The 22,639-nt window shown below is 42.8% G+C and overlaps 1 protein-coding gene across 2 annotated transcripts in view; it reads left to right on the top strand.

The window, feature by feature from the left end:
• LOC138741223 (transgelin-like) overlaps positions 1-22,639 on the top strand; it is a 68,712-nt gene that overhangs the window by 36,768 nt on the left and 9,305 nt on the right. Inside the window, exon 1 of one of the 2 annotated variants that reach the window (XM_069894963.1) lies at positions 16,476-16,584. The exons of the other annotated variant lie outside the window; for it this stretch is intronic. Coding sequence (XP_069751064.1) covers positions 16,490-16,584 — 95 coding nt within the window. The 5' untranslated portion in view covers positions 16,476-16,489. Of the gene's footprint in view, positions 1-16,475; positions 16,585-22,639 lie in introns of those variants that run through there. 2 annotated transcript variants of the gene reach the window in all.

Below are 22,639 nucleotides of genomic sequence, written 5' to 3'. Positions count from 1 at the left end.
TAGGACGGGGAATCTTTTTCTCAGCAAACACTTTCACTTCTATTGATGGCATTCAGTGCCGAACTAAACCTTTCCAGAATCACATGGCTCCTGTGCTATTTCTAACACTTAAAGGTTCATCAGAAAACCAAACTAAATCAAATCAGATCAGATACTATTTATTGTCATGTAACAAAGCAGAAATGTCATATTACACAAAATTGCCTTTAGTCTGTCATAAAGCAGATAAAGTTTTGCCATAAGCATTGCCCGGCACTCTTTATGGTCAGAGAAAGAGAAGCAAAAGAGAGTCCCCTTCAGAGTCACCTTGTGTCAGTGGATTCACTTCCTGAGCTTCTGCAGCCTCTGTAGCCACACAAGACTCCAGTTCAGTTCAAACCATTGGCAATCCAAACTTTTGACATGATGATTTCTGATTGTTAGATGTATATTGTAGCCACCACCCTGATTACTCAGTCCTGGAATACTGCAGAAACATGGAAATAAAGAGCATTTAAAATTTGTTCTGCAACATCAATCTTAAAAGAATAAATAATCCAGACTTGGTTTTGAAATCTCCCCAGTTCATTTTCTTTAAGAAACAGCCTTTCTTTAACAAGGTTGTTTCATTCATTCTGGTGCGATTCATGGCAGTGCTGTGAACTATTACCTCCAAAAGGTCCCATTGAATCACTACTGACATAGGACTCCGTAATGGCCATTGATTGGTGTTCATTCCAGACCTCTCTATTCTGCTCTTCAATCCTCCGTTGATAGGGACTTTGTTTCCAGTACAGTTGGTTTGACTGAAGAATGTCTGGCAGTCACAGAAAAAAAAAACAAGATTTCAACCTTCTCACATCTTTCAGTTGAGAAGTTGAATTATCTGACTCTCAGCTGCATGCAAAATGCTTTCAGACTCCTGATGCAGAACCGAACCCTTCCAGTGCCAAATTGGAAGAGGGCATTTTCAATCCAGGTCCTTCCTCCTGTACCTGCTCTCAATTCCCAAGGATCAATCAGAAGATTTACTGAAGACACAAGTCATTAGGGCCTGTTTATTTGGTGCCGTCCCCTTGTTACCACGTCTCACTAATTTTCCAGCTGGTCTGCTTTTACACTTGAAGGGGTTTGTCCTTGTTTCCACGGCTTTAATGTATTTTATCTGGCATGGAAAATTCTTAGAAATATTTCAACCCCATATTAATATAAAGACAAGAATATCTTCCAGAAAGAAATCAGCTCTCAAAAGCCTGGACCAGTAGTTTTGCAAGAGGAAATCTTCTTCAGAAACACCATTAAATATTAAGATGTGAATCTGGCCTCTTTAGCCATCTGCTGGCAAAACAGTCTCCATCAAGACTAAAGACCATGTGATACACTGTGGCTATACATCATAAGCAGGATCAGATTGGATATGGTTTTGAATATTTAACATTGGGGTTCAGATGCCTGGTCCTAAAACATGAAAAGCTTGACTCTTCCAAGAAAGGACTTGACCTCGATATCCGAATCAGGGCATGGTGTACGTGCAACCATCCTTACTTTAAAATTTACAGAACCTCTCCTATTTTCTGGAATTTTATTTAAAAACAATTGGATACATCAGAGGAAAACAAAATATGATGGATCAATCAGTCTGCACATTCTGTTGTTTCATAGCTGATTTACACCCATTCCACTTATGTCATTCGATATCTACTACCATCGTAACTTCCCTTCCACACAACTGAACTTTTTTTCAGTCCTGAGGGATAACCATGGAGACTCTACAGGAAGTTAGCCTTCACGAACTGACGGCTGGGACTGTGTTCAAGGTTCCAAAGGAATGATCCTGGAGCAAAAGAATGCAGCGTTTGGCTGCCCTTTAACTTGCCCGGAATTCAAAACTGTCTGTTAGAAATCTGGACTGAGGCCGGATAATCTCATTTCATGCAGAACTCACACAGCTAATGAGCTGAGAAAACTTTCATTTTGAGTACACACTGGATCTGAGCACAGTCTTTGGTGGTGATTAGTGTCTATCCCACTCCATCTGTAGTACCTCTTCCCAGGTTGGTGTAGCAATTAAATGCACAAACTTTGTCAATTTGCCTATGATTATAAATAGGTTGAGATACTGGGGTAAAAAGAGAATGCTGGAGAAACTCAGCAGGTCAAACAGTAAACTTGATGTAGCAAAGATAAAGATACATAACCAATGTTTTGGGCTTGAGCCCTTCATTAGGTATGAGTAAAATGTAGGCAGTTGCCCAATTTCACTAATAAGTGACAGGAATTGTGCCTCCACTTATTCTCCCCACCTTCTCATCAACTTCTGCCAGATTCTATCACTCAGGTACCATTCAGGCCTGTTAACCAACCATCTGCTTTGGGATGCGGGAGTAAACTAAAGCGATGGTGGCAGACTCATGCAGTCACAGAGTTAGCGTGTACATTTCTCACAGACAGTGCCCAAGGTCAGGATTGGACTTCACTAGCTGCCTTACCCTGCCACCATTTCTTCCACTTTACAGAATTCATTCACTGCTGTCTAACACTTGTCCAAATGCTTCACTGTGATGTTCCAGTTCTTGCTGCCAATCCTGGTTGTATTGCTCAGTTGTCAAGTCTATTTTATTCTAGAAGGATTGCTGCACACTGGGCAGTAATCCTTAAATTATTAGGCTACTCCTGCTCCTATTTCTTATGTTCCGGTGTTCACAACACATTCTCTGCTCCTGACGTACAGCAGAAGTTAGCCTGGATTCCTGGAGGAGGCAATGAGAGTATCAGGAACCAAAATATTGGGCAATTCCCTCAGAGCAATATAAAAACAGCTTAGTCACCAGAGGACAAAAGTTAATGCTAACTCTCCAATTTAGGGGCAGATGTCAAGGTGTTAACTTCTATATAATTCACCCAATATCAAATATTTTCTTTGTTTTTGAATATTTTAGTTTTGACTTTTTTTTCAAAAATATACATACCTGTAGTAAAATGTTTAATATACAATATATTAAACTTATTTTTACAAACAACAACAAACAAAAACAAAAATAAAACTATCCCTCCCTTCATTCCTCCTGTACATACAGATCCGTTCACCTGTCAGAGCTTACATACATTTTAAATATATAGAGTACAACTGGGGCAACTATGTTTTTTCTATATATAACAGTTACTTTTATGGCCTTTTTATTTTTTTTATTACTGTATCTGGGCCCCTATGTGGTCCAGATATGGCTGCCAGACCTTTACAAAAGTGTTATATTTGTTCTTTAAGTTATATGTGATTTTCTTCATATGTATACAGCTGTTCATTTCTGCAGTCCATTGTGCTACAAGTAGAGGGGAGTCGGACTTGCAAGTGATTACAATACATTTTTTTGCTACCGCCAGTGCATTTTTATTGATTCAATTTATTACTTATTTCCATAAAATTACCTAGTAGATATAGCTCAGGATTGCCTGTGAAGGCCACTCCTATTATCCTGGTTAATTTTTCTGTGATTTGCCAAAATGGTCTCACATTCATGCATGACCATGTGGCATTTAGAAATGTTCCTGTCTCAGTCCTACATCTGAAATAGATTTCTGAATGTTCAGCTTCTGATCTTTGTAATTTCTATGAAATAACATATAATTGATGTAAAAAATTATACTAAACCAATTCATATCTTGCATTTATAATTGGTGCCATGCTGTCCTTGCACCAATCTGACCAGCTTCCTTCCAAAATCACCATACCCAAGTCCGACTCCCATCTTTCCCTTGACCTCTGTAATCCTGGTTTTATGCTTTTGCTCTGGAGAACACAGTACATTTTTGTAATAAATTTGCGTGTATATCCCATCCAGACCATTAGTCTCACGAATTTCAAGTGGGGTCAACGTTGGTCTCCATTTTTCTCTTAAGAATGATCTAAACTGGAGAAAACAGAAGGTCCCATTGGGCACTCCATATTTGTGTTTTAACTGTTCAAAGGACATAAGAGTTCCTTCCTTGTAATAGTCCTTAGTATACTTATGCCTTTGACATACCATGAATTTAATATTCTATTGCCTGTCTTCACAGGCAATAACATATTTTTACACAATGGTGCTTTTACTGATATCCCTACTTTTTTTCCTATACATTCATTAATTTCTTGCCATGTTCTGATCATATGTATTAGAATGGGATTATCCATTTTTTTAGTGATTTGACACTCCATTTATAGATAAAGTCCTTTGTTTCCCCCTCCTCCATTGAGTACATTCCCATTTGAACTCAAGACTGTGGGTTGTCTTCAGTGAAGTAGGCTGCGAGAAATCTATGCTGTGCAACTAGGTAATATTTTTTTGTAATCTGGAAGTCTAAGTCCTCCCAGCCTGTAGTCCTTTGTCAGTTTTTTCAATGCAATTCTTCGTATTATTCCATTGGAATTGTTTAATATGATTGTTTAGTAGCTTTAAAAAGTTTTTAGGTAATGGAATAGGCAGCGATTGAAAAAGGTATTTCAGTCTTGGCATCACTTTCATTTTGACGCAGTTAACCCTTCCCACCAAAGTAATCAGTAAGCCTCTCCATTTCTGTAGGTCTCTTTCTATTCTCCCAAGAAGAGGAATATAATTTAGTTTGTAAAGTTTGTAGATTTTGCAAGTTATTGCCAGTTGCTATTCCAAGATATTTTATTCCATTTAAATTTACTTCCTTTTTGGTATCTTTCATATTCAAAATTTGTTAATGGCATTATCTCAGATTTATCCATATTTATTTTGTAGCCTGATATTCTTCCACATTTTTCTAGTGTTCTTTGTAATTTTTCCAAAGATTTAGCTGGGTCTGATCAGCGAATAGACTGATTATGTGTTCTTCTTGCCCGACTTTGAAGCCCTTTATCTCCACCAGCAGTTCAATCGCTAAAATAAAAAGCGCTGGGGACAGGGGGCATCCCTGTCTGCTCAATCTACTCAAGGGGAACACTGCTGACATCTGATTATTTGTTAAAATTTTAGCTTGTGGTTTATGGTATAAAGTTTTTATCCAATTTATAAATGTTCTGTCTATACCAAATTTTTCCAGTGTTTTAAATAAAAAGGGCAATTCCAAACTGTTGAATGCTTTTTCCATGTCTAAGGAGACTGTAATACTTGGATTTCATTCAGATTTTGCTATGTGCATTATATTAAATAATCTTCCTAGACAATTTGAGGAATGACTTCCATTAACAAATCTTGCTTGATCCGTTTCTATCAGTTTTGGCAAGTATTGTCCTAACCTATTAGCCAACATTTTTGCTAGTATCTTGTAGTGAGCATTTAACAGGGATATTGGTCTATATGACAAAGTTTTTAAATGGGTCCTTGAGGTGAATGTCTTCCAAGCTACCTGTCTCCCCTCTGGCGAGCCTTGCTGTACTAACATTGGCTGTGAATTATCTCTGCTGTTAAGGACACTCCCCTTGGGTATAACTGTGTATCCACCTATTGTCTTTCATTATTGTACCATGAGTTTCTGCTAATAAAAGCCATGATTATTGTTTGACCACATTGTCTTCGTCTACTTCATCAACTGGCACTTCAATTTTATTAGCAGAAATGGATGCAGCACTCGAGCCAGAGCGGCTGATAATCGACCAGTCTGCCCCGAGGGCCAGAGAAATTTTCAACCACTGGATTGCTTGTTTCGATTACTACATGGCTCAAAACAACGTGGTCGATGAGGCGATACAGTGGGGCCACCTGAATTCTCTTCTGGGTGAGGTCCCTTTCGCTGTAGTGCAAGGAGCTACCACTCTGGCTATAGCCCGGGTGGATTGCCTGCTTACTCTGCAGCGCCACAGAATGTGGTGCTTGCTCAACACCAGTTGCTGACTAGATGCCAGAAACCCGGGGAAAGTGATGCTGTCTATGCCCTGGCCCTTGACTCGCTGGCAAACGAATGTGATGTCAGGGCAGTCAATGTGCAACAACACCACAATGCCTTGAAGCTGGATGGTTTTGTCAACGGGATTGACTCCAGTTACATCCGACAGAGGCTGCTGGAGACGAAGCCCTTAACCTACGACCGGGCAGTCACTCTAGCCAAAACACTGAGAAGTGCCGAGCGGTCCAGTGAAATGCCAGAAACTGAAAAGGAAACATCCAGGAGTGCTGGAACCCCAAAGGAAAGAAAAAGGCAAACTCCTGAAAAATGCTACTTCTGTGATAATAGCTGGCACCCCAGTCAGAAGTTCCTATTTTTCATATCTCTTTGAACTGTATGTGTTTATAAATTATAATAATAATAAAAAGTTTAGAAAAGAAAAAAAAAAGAAGTTCCTGGCTCGATTTGCTACCTGCAGCTATTGGGGGAAACTCGACCACTTCACTAAAGCGTGTAAGGCAAAAAGTACTCCCATTGATAAGAAGAAGAAGAGAAGAACCAAGAAAATGCACCCTGGAGCTGCAGAAATGGAAGACAATGGTGAAAAGGGGGAATCTTCAGACGAGCAGGCTGAATCGACCTCAAGTGATGGTGAGGTGAGATCCCTTGTGATAGCTCAATTGACTGTAAAGCTTGGGGGATGTTATGAACTGGAACAGTCGACTATGAAGGGGGAGGTAAATGGTGAGACTCTTGATTGTCTAATAGACTTGGGGAGTACTGACAGCTACATCCACAAGAGAGTTGCCAGAGCCTTAAATTTGCGGAGATATCCAGCAAACCGAAAGATATCGGTGGCTTGTAGTGAACTTACAAAAACTGTACAGGATGAGGGTAAAGTTACTTAAAATTTGCAGGGACATTGCCTTGCTGATGTGTGGCTCTTTATTATGCCGGAGCTCTGCGCCCCTGTGTTACTGGAGTTAGATATTCAATCTCAGATGAACAGTGTAGTGTTAAATTTCGGTGGGCCACTACCCACACTTACCATCCCCTGCGCTAGTTACTGTGGTCTGTCCACATTAAAGATCAAAGCTCCTTCCCTTTTCAGTGATTTATCCCGAGTGTCAGTCAATTGCCACTGCCATTCTTACACCAAAGAGGATCGTGAGTTTATCAAAGCAGAGACCCAGAGACTGCTTAAAGAGGGAGTAATTGAATTTAGTAAGAGTCCATGGCGGGCTCAAGTGGTATTTGTGAAAAATCACACTAAGAGACGACTGGCTATTGACTACAGCCAGACAATCAACCGTTACACGAACCTGAATGCCTACCCCCCGCCACGCATCAATGAAATGATTAATCAGATAGCGGAGTACACTTTGTATTGCGCTATCGACCTCAAAGCAGCTGATCACCAAATCCCCATTAAGAAAAGGGAATGGCCCTATAAGGCTTTTGAGGCTGATGGGAGTGGGGGGGGGGGGGAGGTTATACCAGTTTAAAAAGGTACCTTTTGGGGTCACTAATGGTGTGTCCGTGTTTCAGAGGGAAATGGATAAGATTATTAGGATGGATGAGTTACAGGGTACGTTTCCCTATCTGGATAATGTCACTATCTGTGGGAAAACACAGGCTGAGCACGACAACAACTTAAAGAAATTTTTAGCAACAGCTAAAGAACTCAACCTTACATTTAGTGAGGGCAAATGTGTGTTCAACGCAACAGAGCTACATTGTCCGCAAGGGTGAAATCCGCCCCAACCCAGAAAGAATGCCCCCCCTTAAGAAGTTACCACCTCCAGACTCAGCAAAAGCCCTTAAAAGGTGAATGGGATTATTTTCCTACTACTCCAAATGGTTTCGGGACTACGCCACGAAGGCACGCCCTCTGTTTGACACTAAATCTTTTCCTCTCTCTCCAATGGCCTTGAAAGCTTTCGAGAGAATTAAAGCTGATATTGCCAAAACTGCACTCTCGTCCATTGACGAGGATATCCCATTCCAAATGGAAACTGATGCCTCAGATTGTGCCTTGGCTGGAACCCTTAATCAAAAGGGCAGACCTGTGGCATTCTTCTCCCGCATGTTACGCGGACCTGAACTTAAACATCCTGCCATTGAAAAAGAAACCCAGGCTATTATTAAAGCTGTTCGCTACTGGAAACACTTTCTAGCCGGCAGAAAATTTACTCTTGTCACTAATCAGAAATCTGTAGCCTACATGTTCAGTACTAAACACAAAAGTAAAATCAAGAACGATAAGATGGCATGCTGGGGAATAGAACTCTCAATTTATAATTATGAGATCCAGTACAGACCGGGCAGGTTAAATGATCCCTCTGACGCATTGTCATGATCTGCTGCTGGTGCTCAGCTGGAGGGGCTAAAAGAGATCCATAGCAGACTGTGCCACCCAGGAGTCACGAGATTCTTCCACTACATAAGGGCTAACAACCTTCCTTGCTCTCTGGAAGAAGTCAGGAAACCAACTAAAAGCTGTCCCGTTTGCGCAGAATGCAAACCGCAATACTTCAAAGCTCTGGAGGCCACTCTCATCAAGGCAACCCGACCTTTTGAGAGGATTAGCTTAGATTTTAAAGGACCGATACCTTCCAACAACAAAAATGCATATTTCCTTACTGTAATTGATGAATATTCCAGGTTTCCCCTTGCGATACCCTGCCCTGACGTCTCGTCAGCATCTGTCATTAAGTTACTTGACTGAATTTTCAGCATTTTTGGTTTTCCCAATTACATTCATACCGATAGGGGCTCAGCATTCATGAGCACTGAACTGCGGCGAGCCCTGCTATAGAAGGGGATTGCCACCAGCCGTACCACGAGCTACAACACGCAGGGCAATGGGCAGGTCGAAAGGGCTAATGCTACAGTCTGAAAGACTGTTAATCTTGCTTTAAAAACACATGGTTACCCATGTGCTGCCTGAGGCACTACATTCTATTCAGTCTTTATTGTGTACTGCAACAAATCAAACACCTCATGAACGTATGTTTGCCTTTCCTAGGAAATCAGGAACTGTGATGGACTGGCCAGACTGTTTATCTGAGCCTGGAACCGTGCTGCTGAAGAGCCATGCTCGGGCACGTAAAACAGACACCCTAGTCCAACCAGTTCAGCTACTGCATACCAATCCCAACTACGCTCATGTTAAATTCCCAGACGGGTGTACTGACACTGTACCCCTAAGAGATCTGGCCTCGCCTGGTTCGCCCCTTCCTCACACCCCTACTCAGAGTGAGCCTAAGAGATTAGGCTCACCCCCCCCCCACCCAGCTTGTGACTCTTAGTAAGCTTTCAAATGGCCATGCTGAGGCTCCACTGCCTCATGCTGGCGATTCTGGAGTGGGTCCAGAAGTCAGTTCTTCCCACACTACAGACCCAGGAACTGTACCAGTTCCCAAGGTTGCAAAGGAGCCACCTGTTTTGAGAAGAAACACCAGAATTCATAAACAACCTGATAGGATGACATATTCATAAAACATCTCATTATATTTCGATTGCTTGCTTGATACTGGCGTATTTTGGCTGTTAGAGTATTCTCAATGCCAAACATGGTATCCATGTATCGCTTGCTTCAGTCTTTCCTAGCAGCTGTCCTTTTGATTTTAACCCTTCTCTGCCAGGGGGAGACTGTGGTGAATGTCTGCCAAGCTGCCTGTCTCCCCTCTGGCGAGCCTTGCTGTACTAACATTGGCTGTGCATTATCTTTACTGTTAAGGACACTCCCCTTGCGTATAACTGTGTATGCACCTATTGTCTTTCATTATTGTACCATGAGTTTCTGCTAATAAAAGCCACATCGTCTTTGTCTACTTCATCAACTGGCTCTTCAGTCCTTTTTTTATGATAATACTGTAATAATCACAATTGAGAATGATTCTGGGAGGGACTGTGTTTCCTCTGCTTGATCTAGGACATCCATTAACAGAGGCATTAATAATTCTTTGAATTGTCTATAAAACTCAGATAGAAATCCATCTTCCCCAGTGATTTATTAGCCGGTGGGTGTACAAAGCCTTTTTGATTTCTTCCCTTGTATAGGGGGTATCTAATTCTATCCTTTCTCTCTCTTCTAGTGTTTGAAGTTCAATATATGACAAAAATTCTTCCATTTCATTCTCGTCACCTAGTAATTCTGATTTGTATAGTATCATGCAGATTATTCTAAAAATTTCATTGATTTCTTTTTGTTTATATACTAGAGTAGCTGTCTGTTTTTAGGGCATTTATCATTCTTGCTGGCTCCTCTGCTTTAATAAGCCAAGCTAAAACTTTGTGCACTTATTCACCTAACTCATAGTATTGCTGTTTAGTTTTTAATATAGCTTTTTCTGTCCTATATGTTTGTATTGTATTTTATCTTAGCTTTTTATTCTGTATTCCTCTTGTAGTCCTGTTCTTTTATTTTTTTTTTCTAATTCTTTAATATCTTTCTCCAAACTCTTTACTTGTGCCATATGTTCCCTCTTAAGATTCTTTTTATAGGATATAATTTGTCCACTTAATTATGCTTTGAGCATGTCCCATATCAGAAAACTATTATTAGTGACAGCAGAATTGATTGACAAATTATTTCTATCTATCTCTTCATAACTTTGCAGAAGTCTGTTCCTTTAAGCAGTGTAGTATTCAGACGCCATCTGTATACATTCTCTTGCTTTTTCATTATTGCTATAGTTACTATTAGTGGTGAGTGGATTGATAGAAGCCTTGCTAGGTATTCTGTTTTTATCACTCTACTTTTTAACTGGGCAACCATTAAAAATAAGTCAATCCTTGTACGTGAGTCGTGCAGCCTTGAGTAAAAAGAGTAGTCTCTCTCTGTGGGATTTAATTGCCTCCATACATCGATAACATTTAGATCCCCCATATATGAAATTGTGGTTTTTGCTGCTTTCACCCTGCTATTGTTCTTGCAGATTTATCTAGAATTAGGTCTAAGCAAAAATTAAAGTCTCCTCCAACTAATATATTTTGTCTTCCCTCTGCTGTTTTTAAGAAGATATAAATTCTTCATTGTCATAATTTGGAGCATAAATATTCATAAATGTCCATGCTTCTCCATAAATTTTACAATGTACCATTACATACCTTCCGGCTTGATCAGTCAAGTATCTTCTATTAATATTGGTGTATTTTTATTAATTAGAATTGCCACCCCTCTTGCCTTTGAACCAAAGGAAGATAATATTATTTGTCCCATCCATCCTCCTTTTAATTTATCATGTTCCAATTTGGTAAGATGCGTTTTCTGCAAAAAGATTATATCCACTTTTAATTTCTATTGTATGCCAAGACCCTCTTCCTCTTCACCGTCCCATTTATCTCATTGATATTAAGATTAATAAACTTTAGTGTTTTATCCTTACCATTTTTCAAATATTGTATAACAATAAAATCTTTCCAATTTTTAAAATAATGTTGTAATATTTTCCTTTTCAAGAGACATTTTCAACATGTATATTTCCCCTTTAAGAAGCACACACACACACACACACACACACACACACACACACACACACACACACACACACACACACATCCCTAGCTCTGATGGTGATGTTAACAATCGGACCTGGAAGCCTGCAAAAAAAGCTCTCGGAATCTTCCAAAGAAGAAGAACCCCTCCCTTTAACACCATCTTTTAAACCCGCTCCTCTCCCAGCACCATCTCCCCCCCACCCCAAATTGGAGTTCTCACCTTGCTAATTTCCTGACCACCTTTCTATCTTTTCCGAGCTCTCCCTATAAACTACTGCAGTGTCTCACCAAAGGCTTAATCAAACTTGCTCGGGAGGTTCCGAGTGACGTCATGATGTCACAATGCAATGACGTCATTTGGAACGTGCAGGGTTTTTAAAAGCTGCAGGTGACTATTTGAATGAACGTCTTTTACTGAACTTCGACTTGACTATGTCTGATTATTTTCTTGTTCTTCATTTCGCTCTGCGACACAGTTGCTACATTACAATGATTTTTCTTTTGACAGTGAAAACAAGACTGTTCAGTACTACTAAATATAAATTAAAAAGTATGTCTTTCAATTGTCCCGCTTTGAAATGGTTTTTTCAATTTTTTTCAGCTGGAAACTTTAATTCTTTCATAACTTTCTTAAAAATTCTTTCACTTCTTTATTCTTGATTATCTTCTGAGACATCCATCCTCAAAGTTGCTGGGTGAATCATTGAATATTTAAGGTTTTTAGATCTCAGTTGTCTCTTTACCTCATCAAATTTCTTTCTTTGTTTGACCAGGGAAGGGCTAAAGTCCCGAAAAAAAGATTACTTTTGCATTATCCACCACAATTATTTTTTGAATATTCATATGCTGCTCCCAAGATTGCATCTCTCTCCAGGTAACTTAAAAGTCTTACCAGGACTGGTCGTGGTCGCTGTTCGCCAATTCTTCTGGGTCCGTGGGTCCGATGAGCCCTTTCAATTTGCAACTTTGCATTTAACTTATTTTGTCCCTTGTGAGATCCATGATTCAAAGAAACTCACCCCATCTTTTCCCTCTATTCTTTCTCTCAGTCCAATGATTCTTACATTGTTATGTCTGCTAAAGTTCTCTATATCTTGTCCATCAATGCTTTGTTTTGGATTTTTCTTCCAGTGCCTTTAGCCCGTCTGTTGATGTGTCCAGTTCAGCCTCCGAATGAGTCATTTGCTCCTTTAAATCTTCCACGACTTCTTTGATTTCCAATACCTTTTCCAATATGTCTCTCATCACTGATTCCTCACATTGAGAAACAGGCGCACAAAATTTCCATTTTGTTCAAAGATGATGGTTTTATATTGGGGTGACCCCCCCCCCCCCAACTACCAGCTCCGCTGGATTCAGCCGGTCCCAAGGCCCGTCCTGTGCCGCTCCTCATTGGGCTTTCACTCGATGTTCCTGGCTGAGCTGTTGCTTCTTCAGTTTTTGTTTTTGGTTCCCTTGGTCATTTAGGGTCAGTTTTATCCATTTTGGATGCTAAAATTCTGGTTTTGAGCTTTCTAACCATCTTTTTAATACTTTTTGTGGAGATCTCTTTCAAATCATGTCTGCTCGGCTCCTCAGCAAATGTCTTCAAACCAAGCTGGGCAAGATAACTCCTTAATTAAATCAATTAATTACATTTTCTGTGTTTAATAGAAAAGACTGAGCACTGGTCAATCTTTTTTTAAAAAAAGAAAATAATAGAATATTATAGGGTAGATACACATTTCTACAGGGTAGAACTGCCATTCTCAACCTTTTTTAGTCTATGCCCCCCCCCCAAGTACTCTGCTCAAAGTTTATAGGCCCCCTCCCCTGTGAAGCAGTCAAGTTTTAGATTCTTCCTTCTCGCCTACTGACTAAATAAAACACATAAAAATATTTATGTTACATGAAGTGAAAAGAAAACAAGGCTTTTACTTAAACATGTTGTGGCCCCCGTTGAGAATGGCTGGGATAGACATTGATACTTGTGAGGAGTCCAAAACAAGGAGCTGTAAAGACAAAAAGTGCAAGCATAACCCCAAACAAAAATGAGAAAGTGATCTTCTGTCAAACTGATATAAACAAGAATGCCACACAACTTCATATCATCATCCAGTCCAAAATCGGCATCTCACATTTATCATTGTTTAACTTTCCTTTTAACTATTTCTGATTTCCTCTCTTCACCCAATTATTCACCGTTTTTCAACCGATATCACTGCTATATGTCCCATTCACCTTCTCCCAGATCCAACTCCTTCACAGTTCTTTCTTCTGTTCTGCCCCATCCTTTCTACACTGTTTAAAATATATCCATCATGAGTGCTGCCTAACTTACTGCATCCCTTTCACTTTGAAAATATTTAACTTTCCCCAGCTCTGATTGGAAGGTCATCAATCTGAAACACAAACGGCATTTGTCTCGTGTGCCCCCTCTCTATGGATGCTGACTGAGTGTTTTCAGTTTTACTTTCAGATTTACAACATTTGCAGTATTTTACTTTAGGGTTAAAAATCCACTGGGGAGAGAGATCTTAATGAAAGTGTGGTAAGATTATGGAATGCATTTCCAAGGCACAGGAAGGACATGGAAAAGGAGCAGGAGGTGCTGATGGATGAGATGAGCATTTATTGTCATACACATGAGTGCACAAAAAGTTAGCAGTGTCTTTGGTTCATTGATTATTCAGGAATTTGATGGCAGTGGGGGAAAAACTGTCCTTATGCCACTGAGTGCTCATCTTTAGACTCCTGTACTTTTCCCCAATGATAGCAGAGAGAAGAGGGCTTGACCTGGGTGGTGGGGGGTCTTTGGGGATAGAGGCTGTTTTTTTAGCCTCATGTAGATGTCCATGATGGAGTGAAGTCTGGTGCCTGTGATGTCATAGGCTGAGTTAACAAGCCTCTAGAGTTTATTCTTTATTCAGGCAGTAGGCTCTTTCAGGTGGCCAGAATGCCTCAGTGTAAAGCCGCATATTCTACCCCTATGCGGCTGTTGAGGTACCCACCTGAATGTGCCGAACACGCCACCGAGGCACTGACACCAACTCTCCTCCAAGAGGGATAATCGGCGGATTGCGGGCTCCGCCGAGGCACCTGAATATGCAGCTACTGTAAGCGGCTGCCTGGGGGCGGGCTGATAACTCTAGCAGCCGATGACCCAACTCCCCCCACCACACGACCTGACAACCCCCTCCCCACTGCCCGACATCTCCCACCTGCCACCCCTGACCTGACGTTCCCTGTCGACCGCCCCGTCCTGATGTACCGCCAACCTCCCCTCCCCAGAAGGGCAGGGTCTGTCAGGCAAGGGGCCGGGGGGCTCTCAGGCAGTGGGGAGGGGGGATTCAGGCAGCGGGGAGAGGGGCTTCAGGCAGTGGGGAGGGTGACTTCAGGTAGCAGGGAGGGGGCTGTCGGGCAGTGGGGAGGGGGCGGCTGTTAGGCAGCAGGGTGGGGGCGGCCAGCGGGGGACATCGGGGCAAGGGCGGCCAGTGCGGGCTGCCACAGCCTAGCTGGCCACTCCTCAACTGCGGCCACTCTCTGCTGCTCAAAATGCGGTATAGTAATGGCAGTCTTCCCTGCCCATAAACCCCCACGCAGCTGGAACTGTGTGGGACACACAGAGCAGTTCCACCTACATGGGGGATTATGGGTAGGGAAGATGGCCATTGCTCTGCCGCATATTTATGACGGATGGCGCTTCGGCAAGTCACCCCGCCTCCATCAGATGTGGAGGTGCTACAAGGTGCCTCTGGATATCAATATCAGACCTTTTCAGATGGACCAGGCAACGCTGTAGCAGCCTTTTAGGGCTGCCACCTAAAAGGTGTCTTCAGGTTGGGATCCACTCCTGCTGCTGCCCTCAAGGTGTTTGATGCACCTGAAAGCAGCTAGTGATGCAACCAGCCAGTACACGAGAAGTTTAAAAGTGTCTGAACTTCCTCAGACACCTCACGAAGTTTATAGCCGCTGACGAGCCTTCTTTGTGATTGCATCAACGTGGAGGCTCTAGGACAAATCTGAGATGTTGACATCCAGGAATAGTCTTATTCTTCATAATCTTCACTCCATTAAGGACAACTTTAAGAGGTGGTGCCTTAAGAAATCAGCCTCTATCATCAAGGACCCTCATCATCCAGGTCTTTTCCCTTTCTCACTACTACCATCAGGAAGGAGCTACAGGAGCCTGAAGTCACATTCTCAACATTACAAAAACAGTCCCTTCCTCTCTGCCGTGAGTTTGCTGAAAGGACAACGAATCTATGAACACCACCTCACTTTTTTTTCCCCTTTTCGCACAGCTTATTTATTTTTTAAAATCTTGTATTTACAAAATTGAAATTTATCGTAATTTTTGCACAAAATTGCTGCAGCAAAAGCACAAATTTCATTAAACATAGGTGTTCTTTCCAATAAACCTGATTGTGATCGGATCGAGATGGAGGGGAAGGGGTTGGTCTGAGGCGTTAACAACGATTTGACTCAGAGCAACTTGAAAAAATAAAATTTACATTTACCCTCATGTGGAGTTAAATATCGCCTGAATCCAACAGCGGTGTGTGGCAGCAGGATCAACCAGCAGGCGACAGTCTGTCCGCGGATTTATGGCAGTACCAGCGACCCACCCGAAGAGTGGAGAAAGTGGCCACAATATCATCTGGGTCCTGGAAGGACCCAGAAGATACATTTGTTACTCGAAACATTTCAACAGTAAACAGAAAGCCACAACATGTGCTTGATCAGAACTTTAAAAAAAGACTGGTGGCAAACTTTTGCTCCACGTTAAGTGTCTCCTCTTTGAACCCAAGAACAAAACATCAATACAATTGAAGTGTTTCACAGCATGTGCACAGAGAAACACAGCGTCTCAATTGGGAAAAAACATAAACAAAATACTGTCACTCTGGAGAATTAACAAATATTTTTTGGGATACTTTTTTCTGATCAAAGATTGATTTAAAATACCTTCCCCCCCCCAAAAAAAAATCTATTTTCAGCTGTCCATAAATGGGCCTCGATGACACAACTTTCAATGCACTGGCTCAGAAGTGAGCATAAGTTTGGAATCTGGAGAATGTGTCAGTTTAAATGAACCAACCTCTCGCTTATTGAGCCTTTCACCAAATAAGGATTCTGGCCCAATACTCAGAGCCCATGTAAGGCGTTTCTTTCCTTTACTTAATAAACTGACGTCATGACGATAGGGAGACTTTTTAGCCGGTTCCAGGCACAAGCTTCGCACACTGTAGAAGCAGTGAACTCACCAACATCTGTCCGTCCTGTAATACGGTAAGTGTACACATCAGTGATTGAAATTTTGCCTTTTAGTTTCTCAAATGCAATTCGTATCTCGAAGTAGAATTTAATAGGTTTTTTTAAAAAAATCATAGCATTTTAACAGATTTAGCAATTAAAATTCATTAACTGGGCAACTCAGTCGCCTGGAACTTTGTCTCCGATCTTGGGCGTGGCGGACTGTTGGGATCCTTGAGAACACGGAACGTTCGCTGGAGACCTGGCAGTCAAAACCAGTTTATCAACGTGAAACTCTGATTCCAGTATGTATTTTTAGAGATATTTGGTTCTCAACAGGTTGCAAAAGAGAATTGTCAGTATCCCTACCTGAAAACAACTTTCACTGATAATTTGCCAAACAAACTGATTCTGAAAAACTCCTTGAACCAAACGCCTCTGACATCGGTGGGTCTTCGACCTCGACAGGTGGTCCTCTCTCTGCGGATGCCGGCCCACCTGCCCACGTTTCCTATTTCTGATGGGTTGCAATAGCCTGTAGGTTCTCTTTTGTACATTTTTTCTCCCCCATCGGATCTTTTTAATTCATGTTTTTTTTAAATGTTGCCTGACTTATCTTTGGGGTCTCCTGATCTCCCTCGCGTCCCGAGATGCTGGTTGCGACTGTGGGGCGGGTCCCGATGGGTTTGTCCGGTCGGAGTTGGGACATTGTGTGAACAGCGCAACGATCCCGCTTACCACTTATAATGCTTGCGATTGAGCCGGTGGGGATCCACAGGACTTTCTCTTATCCAAGAACCCCGGGGAAGTGCTCTGTGGAACCTCCTGTTTGTGCTAGTCAAAAGTCTCATAATTAGTCGCATCTCCCAACGTCCCCCATCAACTCGCTTTCTATCCCACCAATGCCTTGTAGTGGGACATCTTCATGCTGGGGGCACTACACTTGGCTGGGATTCGTACCCTCGCGCGGCCATCCACGCACATCAAGTGCCCACGCCTTCCTTTTCTCCCCCGAACAGGATTTCCATTGCACCAACACAATCGGTCGGGCAACATCAACCTGCCTCTTGTACACCCAACCTTGGCTCAAGACCCTACCATCAAGTATGCTTCCCAAAGATAGTAAGAACTGACATGAAAGGATCACAAAGGGGTGTCACAAGTTGTTGAATTTAGAGTAGGTGTAGCTGGGAAATTTGTCCAGAAGTCCAAAAAGTTTGAACTTGTAAACTGATACTTGGAATGGTGCATTTACAACCTCTCTTTATTGGGAGTTGAGTATCCACCGATCAAAGTTTACCTTGGTTTTACAACCATGCCCTTTTCTCCCTGAGCAGGGAGGACCCTGTTGCAGGGCAGAATCTATTCATTTCCTTCGACCCAATTGTGTGGGAGGTGTTGCCAAAGCCTCAGACTGCTGAGCCTCTTGGTACCAGGGATGGAGAAGGTTGCTGGTGACTGGTTTCCATGGCAAGTTTCAAGTGTTTGGCAGTCAATGACATGAAGTTGTGGTAATGTGCTGAATGAAGGAGTCCATCTATATATGGCAACTCAAATAGCAGCAAGACCAATCTGTTAGATTTTGACTTGGGCACTAGGATTTTTTTTAAAGTATCTTTAAGAACAGATGGACCTTGGTAAGATAACTTCTCCAAAAGTTGGCTTGGCTTTCCCATTCAAATCTCTGGAGTTTGCCGTGGTTTTTGGTAAGTAGGAAATAACCTCGAGGAGGAGCTACGGTTCAGGGTGGCATCCTCTCGAAAAGATCGTCTGACCTAATTTTGATGTCTGGGCAAAGAATCAAAATTGACAAAAGGAATATTCTTTTTAAAATACCATTAGCAGGGGGATATTGGAATTCATCACTGAAGGGTAATAGAAATTAAATTGTAGTGGTTAAAACAAACTGGATACTGCTATAAAACCTGCAAGGGGGGAGGGATTAATTAGATTTCTCTTGTCTGCAGCTGGTGTGGGCTTGATGGATTGGATTTTGCATGTGCACCATTGTCGAATGTTGTTGTGTTTCGGGCTGAATTAATCTTGGGAGATGTAGGTGATTAAATATACATGTTGTGCGGGGGTTGGGGGGGGTGGGTTGGTTAGGTTGGAGGGAAAGAAGCAGGACTTGCTATTTCCAGCATTTTTCTCCTGCAGTCTCTGGAGATGGCTGGAATGTTAACAGCATTTGAAAAGCTACTTCACAAATCCATGCTTTTTAATGAAAAATAAGCCATATAAATTTACTGTTTATATCATATTGTTGTGGGACCAGTTGATTCCTGACCATTGGAAGCCATGGAGTTTTTTTTTGTTTTTAAAGAATGTTCTTGGTGGAGCTTCATTTGTAAGAATGATTGTGTGGCTTTGACTCCAAATGTTGAGCCTTGAGGGTTTGGTAATGTGCCTTGGCATAAAATTACTAATCAACTTGAAAAGTTGAAAGGAACGGTGAACTGAATTAAGAGATCTGACCTCCAGAGGAAGTGACTCTCCTGGATTGCTGTAAACCAAATTGCACTTTCCCGGTACCATGAGACAGAAAGTCCCCGTTTGAAGCATGATGCCATGAAGTGAATATCACTACTGACCATCAATATTCAGCAAATTCTAAGACTGATACGACTAACATGTTCTTTGGTATCCTGCCACAAGCTGTGATCGTCATTGGGAAAAAAAATGGCTATCTGCTCTCCCAAGAGATATTGCAGGCATGACTTTGCATGTTATTTTGGATTTCCAGCATCTGGAATTTTGAGAAATTTGAAGATTTGCCAGAGGTCAAATAAATCCCACTCATACCAGGTGTGTAGCCATCCAGGCACAAAGGTAAAGGGATGGGCTGATACAGTATAAAAAGGATGGAATTCTGAACACAGATTTAAAATACAAAACATAAATTTTGATCTCCAATGAAAATGTATACTTCCTCCTTTCTCACTACTCTACTTAAAAAAAAAAAACAGAATGAAGAAATTAACCTCTCCAATAGGGGAATACTTGAAAATTCAACTGGACATCATCCAAATTTTTCACCACTTATCAAGGCACAGTTCGTTTCACAGTTAGTGCAGTGCTATTACAGCTCCCAACAACCAGAATCTGGTGCTGTCTATAAGGAGTTTATATTTTCTTCCTATGACCTGCATAGATTTTCCCTAAGTTTCTTTCCATCCTCCCAAAACGTATGGGGGCTTTCAGGTTATTAGGTTGTGAATGGGCAGCATGAGTGTCCATGGCCAGAATCTGCATCCACTGTGTAAGTAATTTAAAATGAAATTGAACACATTTTGCAAAAATGTTTTAATTGCAGTGCATGTTTATGACATGTCTAGGAATTGATCATTAAAATGGCCGTTTGTTATCTCAAGAATAAGCAGGAATATCCAGCAGTATGTATGGTTCAATGTGCATTATTTTTAAGTTTAATGATCTTCCAATGCTTGGGGTGCAGTGACAAATCCTGATTACTGATGCACAATCAATTAACCCAGAGACTGAAGAACAGGAACTAAAGGCTTTTATTAGCTCGAGATGGACAGCATAGCATCCCTTCAGTTGTTGGGTCACACTGACCCTGGCTCAAACTGGGGGCAGGGTCGTGGGGGATAAAGGGGAGGAGTCATGTGACCCGGCCAGTGAGAGCTGGGTCAAACATATAAGATCAAAGTATTTACATGCACAAGTGGTTTCACCACATTCACACCCTCGTTTAAAAAGAAGTCCCAGTGGGGGTGTGGTGCAGTCAGGTGCCATCATAAGTTCAGTCTATCTGGTTCCTTCTTGGTCAGCCCGGCTGGGGTCTTTGGCTTAGCTGGGGAGGTGGGCGCATTTGTGCCGGTAGGAGGGTTGGCTGAGGAGGTGGGAATAGTGATCGGAGGCCCTGGAGCACTAGAAGGGGGTTACTGACTGTTGGCTGAAGGGAAGGGGGGGATCGAGATGCTCCCACGTGTACCAGGTCCTGGATAGATGCTGTGTCCTTGCGTCTGTCCGGGAATGTCACGTAGGTTGGCGTGGAGCAGCTGAACCCTCTCAACTAGTGGGTTGGACTTGTTGGTCCTTGCATGCTTCCGCAGAAATACTGGCCCAGGGGATGTCAGCCAGGTGGGAAGGGCTGTTCCTGATGCCAATCTTCTGGGGAATTAAAGAGTGTCTCATTGATGGCCATACACAGGAGGGACCAGATAATGTGCAGGGCCTCTGGGAGGACTTCATGCCAGAGGAGGATGGGGAGACCCTTGGACTTTAAGGCCAGTGGTACTGCCTTCCAAAGCATGCTGTTTTTCCTCTCCTGGTGGCTCTTTGCGGTTATAGCTGGTGGTACAGCTAGAGGTAACGCCCTTGGACAGCAGGAAATAGTGTAGCTTGTCACTCCTGAAGGATGAACCCCTATCGCTGAGGCTGTAGCAGGGGTATCTGAAAATGCTGAACAGGTTGTTCAGAGCCTTTATGACTGTGGCTGTGACTATGTCCAGGCAGGGGATAATGAAAGGGAACCGCGAGGACTCATTAATGATGGTGAAGTACATGTTGCGGTTCATGGAGGGTAGGGGCTCTTTGAAGTCCATACTTAGGCATTCAAAGGGGTTGGTAGCCTTGATCAGGTGTGACTTGTCAGGCTGGTAGACTCAACAATTTTTGGTCAACGTCCTGTCGTCATCAATGGAATAAGGGAGGTTACGGGCCTTGATGAAATGGAATAAAAGAGTGATCCCAGGGTGGCAGAAACTGTCGTGTAGCAACTGCAGTCAATCCATCTGTGCACTGGCACATTTCCCCCGAGACAGGGTATTAGGAGACTCGTTGAGCTTTCCGGGTCAGTGCATTATGTCATAATTGTAGGTGGAGAGCTCGATTCTCCACTTAAGAATCTTATTGTTTTTGATTTTAGCCTGCTGCTCGTTGTTAAACATGAAGGCGACTGCCCGTTGGTCAGTCAGCAAGGTAAAATGTTTACCAGCGAGGTAATACCTCCAGTGCCATACTGCCTTAATGATGGCCTGAACCTCTTTCTCGATGTAGGAGTGCCAGATCTTGGGGCCCTGGAGAGTACATGAAAAGACGCTATGGGCCTGCCTGCCTGGTTAAGTGTGGCGGCCAGGGCAAAGTCCTGAAATGGGGTGGATTCGTTCACTGCGTGCATCGTGGCCTTTGCAATTCTGTTGAATGCCTCATGGGTTTCTGCCAACAGGGGGAAAACAGTGGCCCTGATGAGGGGACAGGCCTTTTCTGCATAGCTGGGGACTCATTGGGCATAGTAAGAGAAAAACCCCAGGCACCTTTTCAGGGCCTTGAGGCAGTGAGGAAGGGGGAGTTCCAACAGTGGGCGCATGCAGTCAGGGTCGAGGCTGATGACTCCATTCTCCAACCTGTACCCTAGTATAGCCAGGGGACGTGTGCTGAATACACACTTCCCTGTGTCATACGTCAGGTTAAGGAGCTACGCGGTGTGGAGAAATTTCTGGAGATTCCTGTCGTGGCTGCAGATTGTAACATTGTCAAGGTACAAGAAGGTGGCCTGTAACCTATGTTCATCCACCATCCGATCCATCTCGATTTGGAAGACAGACACTCCATTTGTGACCACAAATGGGGCTCTAAGGAAGTGGTACAGTCAACCATCTGCCTGAAGGGCAGTTTAAAGGAGGTCCTCAGGGCCTCCAGCTGGGTGAACCTGTTGAGGGTCTGGGAGTAATCTATGACCATGCGATGTTTCTCCCCGCTCTTTACTACCACTACTCTCCAGGGGTTCGTACTTTGTTCTATCACCCCCCCCACCCCCCCTCCCCCCCGTGAGGAGGTGTCTCACCTCTGACTTGATGAATGCTGCTGTATCGCCAACCTTTAGTGGCGACAGGCTTACAGGCGGGTGAGATTAACGAACAGGATGATGATGAGGTGGGGGGGGGATCCGGAGAGTGGAGAGGCCACATTGTAAGGCTGGCTTGGGGCTGCTGGTCGACCACGTGGGAAGAGGGCAACGTCCGGTTCGCGAATTGCTCGATACAGACTGTAGGGGGGGGGGGGTAGAAGAGAGTTGGGGCCCATCATTCTCCATAGTGACATTCTTTAAGATAGATTGGAAGTCTAA

The sequence above is a fragment of the Narcine bancroftii genome, chromosome 8 (genome assembly GCF_036971445.1).
Source record: "Narcine bancroftii isolate sNarBan1 chromosome 8, sNarBan1.hap1, whole genome shotgun sequence".
NCBI lineage: Eukaryota > Metazoa > Chordata > Chondrichthyes > Torpediniformes > Narcinidae > Narcine > Narcine bancroftii.
Note: the sequence above shows the minus strand (reverse complement) of the source record. Positions and strands in the feature narration are given on the sequence as shown.